The sequence below is a fragment of the Callorhinchus milii genome, unplaced genomic scaffold (assembly GCF_018977255.1).
Source record: "Callorhinchus milii isolate IMCB2004 unplaced genomic scaffold, IMCB_Cmil_1.0 Scaffold5, whole genome shotgun sequence".
Lineage (NCBI taxonomy): Eukaryota > Metazoa > Chordata > Chondrichthyes > Chimaeriformes > Callorhinchidae > Callorhinchus > Callorhinchus milii.
In genome coordinates this window covers 9,334,985-9,347,609 of record NW_024704746.1, presented here as the reverse complement: position 1 = coordinate 9,347,609, position 12,625 = coordinate 9,334,985, and the positions used below count along the sequence as shown (strand labels likewise).

Below are 12,625 nucleotides of genomic sequence, written 5' to 3'. Positions count from 1 at the left end.
TGGCGTATCCCCACAGGAAAGGAGGAAGGGAACACGTCTTATCAATATATTCGGAAGAGTCGGGGAAAGTTACTGGGATGTTTTGGAAAGGCCATGGCTGATCTTCTAACCTAACTCCATCTGCCCGCCTTATCCCCATATCCCTAAATCCCTCTATCCTTTAGAAATCTATCAATCCAGTCTTGAATATGTCTTATCATTACTATCAAAGAGCATAGTCTTTTTGTGTCTTTCATTTCACTGGTTGAATTCAGATTAGGCACAAGAAATGAAGCTAAACAACTGACTGCTGGCCAACTCATGTGCCCAGCACAGTACAAGTCATTCTGAGGTTATCGGGATGTTGTGAGAGTTCAATATTCAATGAATAATTCATCAGTGTGTCATCTCCTGAATCAACCAAAATCAATTCACTCTCTTAGATAGAAATCATGAGTGGGAACCAACATATTTTTCCACCTCCTCTTGTTGACAGTTGCTGAGGTTGATTGTAATGCCTCCAACTTCTGCCCTACTGGAGAACTGAGCTGCACTAACTAATTCAGCAATAGATTGTGCCTTAAAGCTGCAGTATTTTGATCTATACAGTTCACTGCTTACATCATTCAATATTTACATACTAAGCCACCGAAAAGCAGAAATTAATAAAAAAATAAGCTGGTATTTAATGTACACCCTTCTATAGTCTGGCTATTAAAGTAATCCTGAAAATATCTGAGTCCACAAATGCATTTTCGTTGCTTTCTCATAAAGTTTGTATGTTCTAATCAAAAGAAATTGATACAACAGAAACCATGTATCACTCCTATTTGCACATCTGTCAAAGATTACATTGTTGCTTCCAAATGGTTGTTTTCGTTGAAACTGCTTCAATCAGTTTGTGAAGGCTAGATTTTTAAAGATAAACTGTGCTGATAGTTTATTACAAATCAATGAGTGTATCTGACAAAAAGGTACATTGTTTCTTTTACAAAATGGGCTCTTTCAACTGCATCACGCTATCCTCTTTGGGGGGAAGTAAGTGGGGTCTCCTTGGAGCTGAACTGGTTCCAAGGTGACATGCTTGGCAATGGATTCGAGCCAGCCCTCTGTTGCGGTCTCAGTAGTCCGGTTCCTGAGCAAGGCAGGTCTGTAGTATTCCAGGGCACTGCTGATGACCCCACAGCCAGCCTGGCTCATTGGCAGGACCTGGAAGAGCAGACTGGTCACTGGGAGCAGGGAGTCATCCCACTCAGCCCCTGTTAACCAAAGCCTTAGCTGTGCTAGGGTGGTTCTAGCTGGACAAGCAGTGGGAAAGCTTGCTGGACAGCAATATCAATGGTAAGCTATGCAGTTAGACTCCAGCAGTATCCCAAAACACACTCTAAGGTCCCCAAGCCTTGGCTCTTGCCAACTTGCGCTTAATACTTTACGGAATTAGATAAGCACGATGCATCCCTCCAGAGAGAAAGTGGGCATTCCGTTCTAACAATCTATAATAATAACAATAATCCTTGCATTTGATATAGCGCTTTCATGTCTTCTAGACGTCTTAAAGTGCTTCACAGAATATACTGTAAAGTGCATCAACTGTGTATTTGTGGGCGAAACGCAGCAGCTAATTGCACACATCAGTGTCCCAGCAGTATCTTGGATTTCCATATGTGGGTGGGCTGCACGGAAATCTCAGCTTGGTTTGGATATTCTTAAGCATGGTAACGGGTTTCCGCATGTGTCAGACATCCGGCTGACCAAATTAAACTGTTTTATCCTGTTAGAGTGACAGGAATTACTCTGTTTTACTGTAGAGCAGATTTAAAAAGTTTAATTTTTATCATGTCTTATCACATCTAAGACCTTGTTACAGTAATTATTGTTAAGTGAAGTAACTTTTTTGAAGGCATTTGTGGTGAACGAGGAGCATATTCAGTTCAGGTCTCAAGCATCTCTAGTATTATTGGGGTAGGCTAGAATATTGACACAAGCAGACAGACCTGCAGCCTAAACCCAGGCGTTTGATTTCAAGGCCTTTTCATCACTGAACAACATAGAACTGAATCAACTAGATCGCTCATTCCTTTACAATTTATGAATTCCCCTTCTGTTCATCCTCTCCTCTTTTCGACGGACTCTACTGGACTCCTGGGCCAGAAGCGATGAATTGTCCATTTTATCTCTGACCACTACCATTGCTACTGCTGATCTAGGCCACTAGGAGGTGCTGTGGCACACTTAGATCAGCACTATCTCAATAGATTTTAATTACAAACCTGGGTACGGACCCTAATGTTCACTCAGATCAAAATTCTCAGGGATCCTATTTGCGTCAGATACATTGGTTGCCCTTGTTCTGCTATATTTCAGCTGTGAGGCCTCCTTAAGCAGAACATGTGGGAAAACAGCAGAAAACAGCGAGCAGTTGCTTACATTGGCAAAATGTGTGGTCAGTTCTGGGTCACTAAATTCAGAATAAATTTCTGGTGAAGCGTTTCTGCTTGTTTAACCCAAATCTATCTTTAAAAAATGAAATCTGCCATCTGAAAAACAATATTTACAAACGATGCTATTCCCTTGTATATCATGTTTTTTTTAAAACTAGGAACCATTTTCAGATTATTGTACTATTTAGGCCAGACTGCAGCACCTCTTGATACATCCCAGCTGACACCAAACTCAGTTTCTCCATCCACACAGCTGTTAACAAGTGCAAAGGACAAGGATTGCAAAGCAACAGCGAGTCAGAGCTCTCCAGCATATGGGGACAGAGTTGGTTGATGTCAGGGCAACTCTCCTCTCTTTTGCTGGGTTCTTGATCTTTATTATAGAGGGATGCTGAGGCCAGAACTCTATGGAGGAAAGATAAGAGGATCCCTGTCACCAAACTATTATTCCACACCTTCCTGTAGCCATGTTAACAATGGCATACGTAGATGGCTCCCTCTCAGCTTTAAGATAGCAAAAAGAGATTTTAAATAAAGAAGAATTTGGAAAGTAAAAAGGGGCAGTCACTCTCAGAGTCCCATTGGCACCCATTACTAAGAATGCATTATAGCGTTGGCTGGCATGGGTTATCATGGCTCAATTGGTAACACTCTTGCCTCTGAATCAATCAGAAGGTTGTGAGTTCAAGTGCCACATTGGGACTTTGAACTCGCAGTCTACCCTGACACTCCAGTTCAGTGTTGGGGGTGCATTTGTGTTGGCGGTGCCGTCCTTCAGATGAGATGTTAAACCGAGGTCCTGTCTGCTTGTTCAGTGGGACATTAAAAGTTCCCGCGGAGGTATTAGAAAAGGAGAAGCGAGTTCTTCCTGGTGGTGTGGCCAACAATTCCCCATATATATATATATATAAAAAAAACTGCTTGTTCACTTCATGGCTGTTTGTGGGAAAATGGTGGGTGCAAACTGGCTGTCCGCGTTCGCCCACAAAATACACAGTCAGGACAGTAATGCTCGAGGGCTGTGAGTGACCGCCCCATGTGAAGGGCGTAAATGCGGGTCGGTAGCAAAACTCTGCAAGTGCTCGGGGAGCCATGTAAGGCGCCGGAAAAGCAAATGTAGAGATTATTAATTTGCTGTAAGATCTCGGGACCCTTTTTTTTTGGGGGGGGGGGGGGAAGCTGGTAAACGTGAGAGTCTCTCTCTCGCACTTTCCCCTCACTCCCCCCCTCCCCACCCCTCCCCACCCCACCCCCCTCTGCTCCTCCTTGCGGAAGTGGTCATGTGTTAAGTGAATGCAGCGCACAGAGTACTGGGGCCCACATTGCACTGCGAGCGCTGTAGTTCGCCCGTTGCAAAAAAAAAGTACTGTATATATATATATATACACACACACACACACATACATACATCTCTCTCCGTCTGTCTGTGTGTCTGTGTGGGGGTGTGGGGGCGGGGGTGGGAGTCACTGGTGATGGCGGCATCGGGGCAGCGGAGGAGAGGTGCGGGTGGGCTGTGTCGGGCGCTCGGCACCATGCAGTGGGGTTTGCGAGTGGCCGCGCTCGGCTGCCTGTTGCTCGGGCAGTGCCGGGCGGCGATGGACGAGTGTTACGAGGGACCTGAGCAGCAGCACCAGCAGCAGCACCAGCCCCGGGCACAGCAGCACCAGCCCCGGGCACAGCAGCACCAGCCCCGGGCACAGCAGCACCAGCCCCGGGCACAGCAGCAGCACCAGCCCCGGGCACAGCGCTGTATGCCCGAGTTCGTCAACGCCGCCTTCAACGTGACGGTGGCGGCCACCAACACTTGCGGTTCGCCGCCCGAAGAGTACTGCGTGCAGACCGGGGTGACCGGGGTGACCAAGTCCTGCCACCTGTGCGACGCCAGCGACCCCCGGGTCCACCACAGCGCCGTGTACCTGACCGACTACAACAACCAGGCCGACACCACCTGGTGGCAAAGCCGGACCATGCTGTCCGGGGTCCAGTACCCCAACACCATCAACCTGACTCTGCACTTGGGTAAGTCTTTATACCGTGTTACTACTCCATAACCTCCCCCCCACCACCCCCTCCCACCAGCCCTCACCCCCTCCACCACCACCACCAGCCCTCACCCCCTCCACCCCACCACCACCCCACCCCCTCCCCCCCCACCAGCCCTCACCCCCCCCCCACCACCACCACCTCACCCCCACCCCCACCACCACCACCACCAGCCCTCACCCCCTCCACCACCACCACCAGCCCTCACCCCCTCCACCACCACCACCAGCCCTCACCCCCTCCACCACCACCACCACCAGCCCTCACCCCCTCCCCACCACCACCAGCCCTCACCCCCTCCCCCCCCACCACCACCAGCCCTCACCCCCCCACCACCACCACCCACCAGCCCTCACCCCCCCCACCACCACCACCACCAGCCCTCACCCCCCCCCACCCCCTCCCCCACCACCACCAGCCCTCACCCCCCCACCACCACCACCAGCCCTCACCCCCCCACCACCACCAGCCCTCACCCCCTCCACCACCACCACCAGCCCTCACCCCTCCACCCCCCCCCCCCCCCACCACCACCACCCCTCTCCCCCCCCAAACACTACTGGTTGTTTTTACCATTTTTTTTAAATAAAGAAAAACTCCCCCCCCACCCCCAAAAAAAAATTTCCACCCGTTGTTTCCCCCCCCCCCCACCCCCACCCCCAACCACCACCAAAAAAAACAATGCAGATAAACAAATAAACCCTTTCGTTATTGGAAAAAACAAATGCAAAAAGAAAAAAAAACACACTTTACAACCCCAAACCCCACCACCCGCACATCTTTTTTTAAAAAAAAACTATTGAAAAGTTCCCACACCGACTTCGGTAGCAACAAGTTTTCTTTCCGGAGACTTAAGGACCACACCCCCCCCCCCCAAAAAAAAAGAAAATGTTTCCCCCGGGGTTTGACTTTGCATCGTTAACGCACTTTGTGGTTATAATTATTATTATTATTATTATTATTATGTCCTGATTCATTGTCATATTTTTTTCCTCTCTCCCCCCCTCCTCTCACTCACTCACTCACTCAACACTTAATATATACCCAGAGCCCAAGTGCCGGCGTTTAAAGTTAGTTCCAAGTGTTGCTTTTAATTGTAGAGAGAAAACCCCGAAAATCTGAGGCTGAGATATGTGTGTGTGTGTGGGGGGGGTGTGTGTGGGGGGGGGGTGGTGGTGTGGGGGGGGGGGTGTGGGGGGGGGGTGTGGGGGGTGTGTGTGTGTGGGGGGGTGTGTGTGTGTGTGGGGGGGTAGTGGTGTGGGGGGGGGGTGGTGGTGTGTGGGGGGGGGTGTGGGGGGGGGTGTGGGGGGGGGGTGTGTGTGTGGGGGGTGTGTGTGTGTGGGGTGTGTGTGTGTGTGGGGTGTGTGTGTGTGTGGGGGTGGGTGTGTGTGTGGAGGCGGTGTGTGTGTGTGGAGGGGGGGTGGTGTGTGTGTGGAGAGGGTGTGTGTGTGTGGGGTGTGTGTGTGTGTGTGGGGGGGGGTGGTGGTGTGTGTGGGGGGGGGTGTGGGGGGGGTGTGTGTGTGGGGGGGGTGGTGTGTGTGGGGGGGGTGGTGGTGTGTGTGTGGGCTGTGTGTGTGGGGGGTGGGTCGCTCGGGGTTGAAGATGGCAGGAAAGTTAGGAGACATCTGATCTGCGCTGAACCCTCCTCCCCTCGAAAGAGACGAGGTTTCTTTTATTTTCTTTTTCTTTTACGTTCACTCCTTGAGCGATCGCAACCTCTCAGGCGCAACCTTATAACTACTGCACATAGAGGGACACCACAGACTCTGAGAGAGAGTGTCTCTGTGTGTGTGTGTCTGTGTGTGTGTGTCTGTCTGTGTGTGTGTGTGTGTCTCTGTGTGTGTGTGTCTCTGTGTGTGTGTGTGTGTGTCTCTCTCTGTGTCTCTGTGTGTGTGTGTGTCTCTGTGTGTGTGTGTGTCTGTGTCTGTGATGTGTGTGTCTGTGTGTGTGTCTCTGTGTGTATGTGTCTGTTATGTGTGTGTCTGTGTGTGTGTCTCTCTGTGTGTGTGTCTGTGTGTGTGTGTCTGTGTGTCATATTCTACACTTTCTGTACAGGTTCAGTTTTCTTGGGGGGGGAAACAGCCCTTTTTGGAGGCACGTTCTTTAGTTGTGTTCAAGTTTGCCATAACACTGTAGAGAAGTGCGTTGGCGTGAATGTGTTTCTACAACTTTTTTGTGGGGGGAGGGAGGGAGGGGGTGGGGGGAGGAAGGAGGTGGTGAAGAGTTTTTTTTAAAACACTTCTCCAAGATGGCGTTTTGTTTTATATGGCGTCGAGTTTCTGTGTAGTCAAAATCTGGATCAGGAGGAAGGGAGGGAGGGAGGGGGAAATTCCGTGTGCAAGTTTGCTGTGGAAGGAACAAGAGCGCTCCTTCCTTCCTTCACTCACTCACTCACTGGCTGCTGTGTTGTTGAGGTGCAGCTCGACTGTTTGCACTTTGCACCCACCTAGAAGGGGGTGGGGAGGTGGGGAATGAACTGGAAATTGGAAAATGCATTTCACTGAGGAGGACAGGGAGGATCGGAGGGGAGGGTGGAGGGGGGGGTGCAAGAAAGAGAAAGCAATTCCTTGCATAACTTAAGTCCGCTGCTTGCATTCTTCCCAGTGCTTTTGGATCTATCAGTTTTGTGACTCAAATTGGGATCAGTGAGGCTTGACGTAGGATTGACATTTTTGACTGCCCACAACCCCCACTCCACCCCACCCACAAACACACACACACACTCCCACCTCCTTCACCTCCCGCTCCTGCCTCCTGGTTCAGTCCTTCTCATGGTGCTCTTTCCAAGACCCGCTCATCTTTCAGTAAGCCTGACAGGTCCTATAAATGCATTGACTCTGCATTGCACTGTTTGCTCTCTCCAAACCCCCACCTCCCCCCTCCCCTCCAAAAAAAGCACATTTGCTCCCTTTGTACTTAGGAGAAATTTTAAAAAAAGCCAATAGAAAAACTTCCCAGTAACTTTCAGTAACTATATACAGACACATTGGTCACCACATTGTTGGGAGGCTGGGTTTTATTGATCTGTATAATCTGAAGTTTTGTTGAGAGGATACTGGAATGAACTCGTATCCCAGCCAGCGAGGGAGTTACAGTAGTTTAAACAGATCTTAAATTCTGACTCTCTGCAAATGATCAGAACATTAGATCGTGATAAAACATATGCTGTCACAGCATTGGGTACCTAACTTTGTGCCGGCTGAGCATGACGGTGTCACTTAGCAGACTTCAGCGTTTTCCTCTTTGGAAATTGAGTGCCTTAATTTTTTATATAGAAAGCAAACTGTGCAATCCTAGCTATCACTAACCCGTTTGATTATTACGTATTAATCATTATACACCGGGACTTGAGTTCACAGTCCACATTGACACTTCTGTGTGCTGTCCGAGATGTCTGTTCCTTTGAATGAGATGTTTAAACTGAGGGCCTGTCTGCTTGTTCAGGTGGACACTAAAGATCCCATGACACTTATTTGAAAAGGAGAAGGGAGTTTTTCCCTTTGTGCTGACCAAAAATCCTCCAGCTCACTTGGTCATTCACTTCAAGGATGTTTGGGACCTTGCTGTGCGCAAAATGGCTGCTGCAAAAGTCATTAAAATTTGAATGTAATTAGTGCAGAAGGTTCTGAGACCTTTCAACAATAACAACTTGCATTTATATAGCACCCTCCACGCAGGGTAGCATCTCAGAGCACTTTTGGTACAGTGTTATAAATTGCAAGTTCTCTTTCACTTTGCTGATTTTGATTCTACTCTTGCCCTTTTGGTTTCAACCGAAATTCATTTCAGTCCAGTTCTTCTTGTCTTATTGAAGGAAAATAGTGTTTGGAGGTGACCTATTTACACCAACTAGCTGTGCCATAAATCTATGGGATTTGTACCAAAAGTTTCCCAATGTTTTGCTCCAAAATCTGGAAGGGACGAGAGAGACTGGACCGTTCTTGATGGGAAAAGGGAACTTGGAAGATGAGTTAATGCCTCTCTTATCTCTCCCTCAAATTAAAGCCTGGTAGCTACTCTAAATTAAACTTGTTTATGGACACCAAACAGTAAATTAGTAATTTATTTGGGCTGTCCCCTCGGTATGACGTCTGCTAGAAAAAAAAATCAAAATTAAACCGTTCTATGAAGCTAAATGCCCTGGTCCACTCAAGATTAGTCCCATTAGAACAACACTCACAATTTGTATATTTTCCAGTTGGCTAGCCAAACAACAGATGCATTCAAAGTTAAATATTTATTCTGCATGAGCTGCTGTTCACTCAATGTAAAATGAACATGCCGCTGTTCAGTGCACTGAGAAACAGCTTAGCCAGAGCGTGAGTTGTTTTTATTATTGTTTAATGTGAGAATTCAAAGCAAATCTCCTTCCAAGTGCCATCACTTTACCTGACTGAGATTACAATGTTTCAATCCTGTAATGGACAAGTGTAAACAATCTGAATCAGCTGTGATTGTAGCAGCTTATGGTGGGAATTTACTTTTGTGTTTGATTCTCGGTGGGTCAGTGCCTTGACTGCATGGTGTAGTACTGAGCCAGGTGGTGCAGAAAGGTTACAGATGTAGGAACGTATAGGAACAGGAGGAGGCCATTCAGCCCCCTGTTTCGCCATTCTAATAGATCACGGCTGATCTGTACCTCAAGCACTTGTATCTTTCGGATTACCTTTACTCAGCTGGGACCTCAGCAGCAGGTGTATGTGAGAATTCAAAGCAGGTGTACAGTTAGCAGCGGGCGGAGGAGGGAAGAAGAGAGCAAAATCATTCGTAATTGCTGATCTTTGCTGCAAAATGCAAATACTGTATGTACAGTACATATCTGAAGACTGCATTCTGCAGTGCTGACAATACTGTATTTAGACTACCACATGAACAGTGGGGGCCACTGGCAGTTATATACCTATATGAACCCAGGACATGTCACTGAGATTGATGAGGTAAGATCAGAAGATTTTGAAGAGGAGGGCGGTTTCTGTTTCTTTAAAAAATGCAAATGTTCTGACTTTTTAAGCTTGTACATTTCGATAGGCAGTACAATAGTTCGATGTGAGAAATCAAATCAAGTGAATAATTCTAAATGTTTAGGAATTTGCTCGTTCGCATGTCAGTGCTGATGAGATGGGCTGCAAGCCACCGTTGATCTAAAAGGGCGACATGGTTTCTGTGCAGTGATGCATTTCTCACTATTTAAAACCTATCAACTTGGCCTACAACTCAGGGTCAGAAGATGGTGGGACTTGGGCTCACAGTCTAGATTCACAGTCTAGATCTAGCACTCTTGTGCCACATTGGGGAAGAGCTGCATTTTGTCAGATACAGTTCTGCTTTCCAGATAAGACATTTGTGTAAACTGAGATCTCTCCTGCCCATTCAGATGGACACTAGAGAACTGTGGCACTATTCAAAAAGAGATAGGAGTGATTTTCAACAATTTTCCAGAAAAATTGGTCATGACTCTTTGTAGGACCTGCAGTGCCTAAACTGCATCGTTTGCCTAAAATGTTCACTTGACAGTAATTCCTTGTGAAGTGATTTTAGAACTTTTAACTTTATAGGTACGAGCAAGTCAAATGTGAGTATTAATTCATTCAGGATGTGCCCTTAAGGGCTATTGCTTTGCCTGATGCATACCTCTCACTGTGGGGCTCAATTATAAAAGGAGGTTGCTTTTCGTGTCTTAGGCAGCACCTTTTTGGTACTAAAAAGCAGTTGAATGTTTTTGTGAGTCCTGAAGCCTTTTCCTTTATAGATCATTTGGTAACTACATGGTGACTTGGCTAACTACACGGATTTGAGTTGATGTTTTTCTCTTTGTTGAGGATGACACCTTGAATTTGTCTTTCATACCAAGACTCTTTATTTGTTGTTGCTTACGAATAATGACTTGTTTATATAATTTTTTTTATTAAATCATTGCTGGAGGCCGAACTTTGAAGAATCTGAGCAGCTTTGGACTCATTCTGTCAGAGGATCTTACCAGACTTGAGAATCTCCCTGTATGTTTGTTGAAAACTGCAAAATTAAAATCAACTTAGAATGTTCTCTAAAATCAGTAATTACATTTTCAGTAATTGTGCTTTGTAGGTGGCATTAATTTAGTGTTCGCCGAAAAACAACAGCTGGTATCGTTTAAGCTGATTCATTTTAACTGCATTGGTAGTGAACTTCCATGTACTTGAAGATGACGCACATTTGCTTTGTGGAGTCATTTCGGCTTGCTTAATGAATGTATTTTTTAACACGCGACTGCGCTTAATCATTTATTGCTAAGAATGTTGCTTGCATTCTAGGCATTGTTCCTATTGCCTTACCACGACTATGTAGTAAGGCAATATCAAATGCAAGGATTATTATTATAGGATGGATGTACAACAACGACATGCATTTGTATAGCACCCGTCATGCAGGTAGTTTCTCGGAGCACTTAACCTAGTTACATAAGCAGGAAGAGATTGCTTATGACTGGAAAGTGGCACTTAAGGAATCTGTAATGAAAAGGCTGACTGACATGCACAGTAAGTTATTTTAGTTAACTAGGTCCTTCCCAAAGTAACTATGGATTTGTGTGTTGAAACCAAAAAAAAACCTCTGGAAAGCTGCAATTATCAGGAGTGCTAAATTATAAAATGGGCAGTGCCCGTTTCTGACAATTTCAGAATTACTTTGCTTCAATTTATTGTTGCTGTTTTTAAATAAAGGTGTAAGATGTGTTGGCCATAAGTGAGCACAAGCAGGTCCTGACTGACTCTTTTTGCTAACAGCTTGCAGTCCCAGAGTTGTGGCATCTTGAGGCTTTTCACATGATGGCTTAAGTCGGAAACTAATCTGCAGTTCATATGATCGCTACTCAGATGTAACGAAAATGTAACTTCTGAGTTTCACCTTTCATATCAAACCTAAGTGTCCAATGTGCTTGAAGTATGTTGGCACACCTGTCTCTTTGGCAGGTGATCAGGTTATGGTTTCTGTGGGAATCCAATAACCAGTGGTTACTGTTTGTAACAATAGTTAACGTGATCATCAGACTAATGCATTAATCCTTTTTAAACAGTGATGGAAATAGGAGGGACCGTCACTGTTAGGCTGTTTTTTTGGCAAATGCACCCTAAGCGTTACATTGTATGATAGAAGTATCGCTGTTTATTATCATTATAAAGTGCTTCCTCTCTTCTGCTTTGCCTTGCATCTTGTACAGTTCTTCTTTCAATTCATCCTCTTGCCTCCCTTCATTTTCTCTGCCTCACTGATGGTGAAACTCTGCTGGGTTCAGGGGCATAGGGCATGGCCTGATCCAACGCCATATCAAATGCAAGGATTATTATTATTTCTTCATGTGCGAGTCTGGTTTGCAGGTCATGGGGATGCATCGCAGCGAAGCCCAATCCATTCCTCACATCTTCACTTCAGAATTATGTGTCATTAAATAGTGAACAAGAGAGAAACAACCTTTGTCTGCATCTGCCTCCCCCAAGATTAGGGTATTATTGAAGTGAATGTAACACTCCGAATTGTGATGCACAGACCAAAGACTGTGGCTCAAACTGGCAACTTTTGGTGTTCTACAAGGTCCAGTTTCATATGAGGCAATGACTTTACCAACTGAAGCATTGATAAAGCAGGCTATACTGGAGATGAGGATGGGGATGGAGAGGAAAAGGTTTAGGCAAGCAGGGACCAATTTATTGCTTTGATATACAGAAAATTTGATAAATAGATTTATTTTAGGAAATAATAACCTGGGGATACAGTATGATACAGATACATACTGTATCATACTGTATCCCAGGTTATACACGTTTGGGACGTGTTCCTTTACAAACATCTGAACTTCGCTATGATGATTCGTCCTTGGCTAAATGTGCTTTAAAAACATGAAATTGTGCAATTTTCACACACAAACCACAAACCAAAATTAATTTCCAGCCATGCTTGGCACAGGGGGAGAGAATTTTGTGACAATCCCTTACTTCATTTTTTTGCTTGTTTAATTGACTCCTTGTTCCACTGAATGTGAATTCATCTTATTGTGCAAAGAAATGAGAGATGTTGTATTGTAATGAGACAATAGCAAGCATAATTCTTAACCTATCTTTCCTGAGTTTAAGGGAGTTTCCAGTAAGAGTATTAAATTCCACATTTCAGATCTCGAATTTATTGGCTTT

At 45.8% G+C, this 12,625-nt stretch overlaps 1 protein-coding gene across 1 annotated transcript in view; it reads left to right on the top strand.

Annotated features, from left to right (window-relative positions):
• The first annotated feature begins 3,892 nt into the window (after window positions 1–3,892).
• lamc1 (laminin, gamma 1) overlaps window positions 3,893–12,625 on the top strand; it is a 125,123-nt gene continuing 116,390 nt past the window's right edge. Inside the window, exon 1 of the mRNA XM_042334965.1 lies at window positions 3,893–4,439. Within this exon, the coding sequence (XP_042190899.1) occupies window positions 3,893–4,439 (547 nt within the window). The remainder of the gene's footprint in view (window positions 4,440–12,625) is intronic.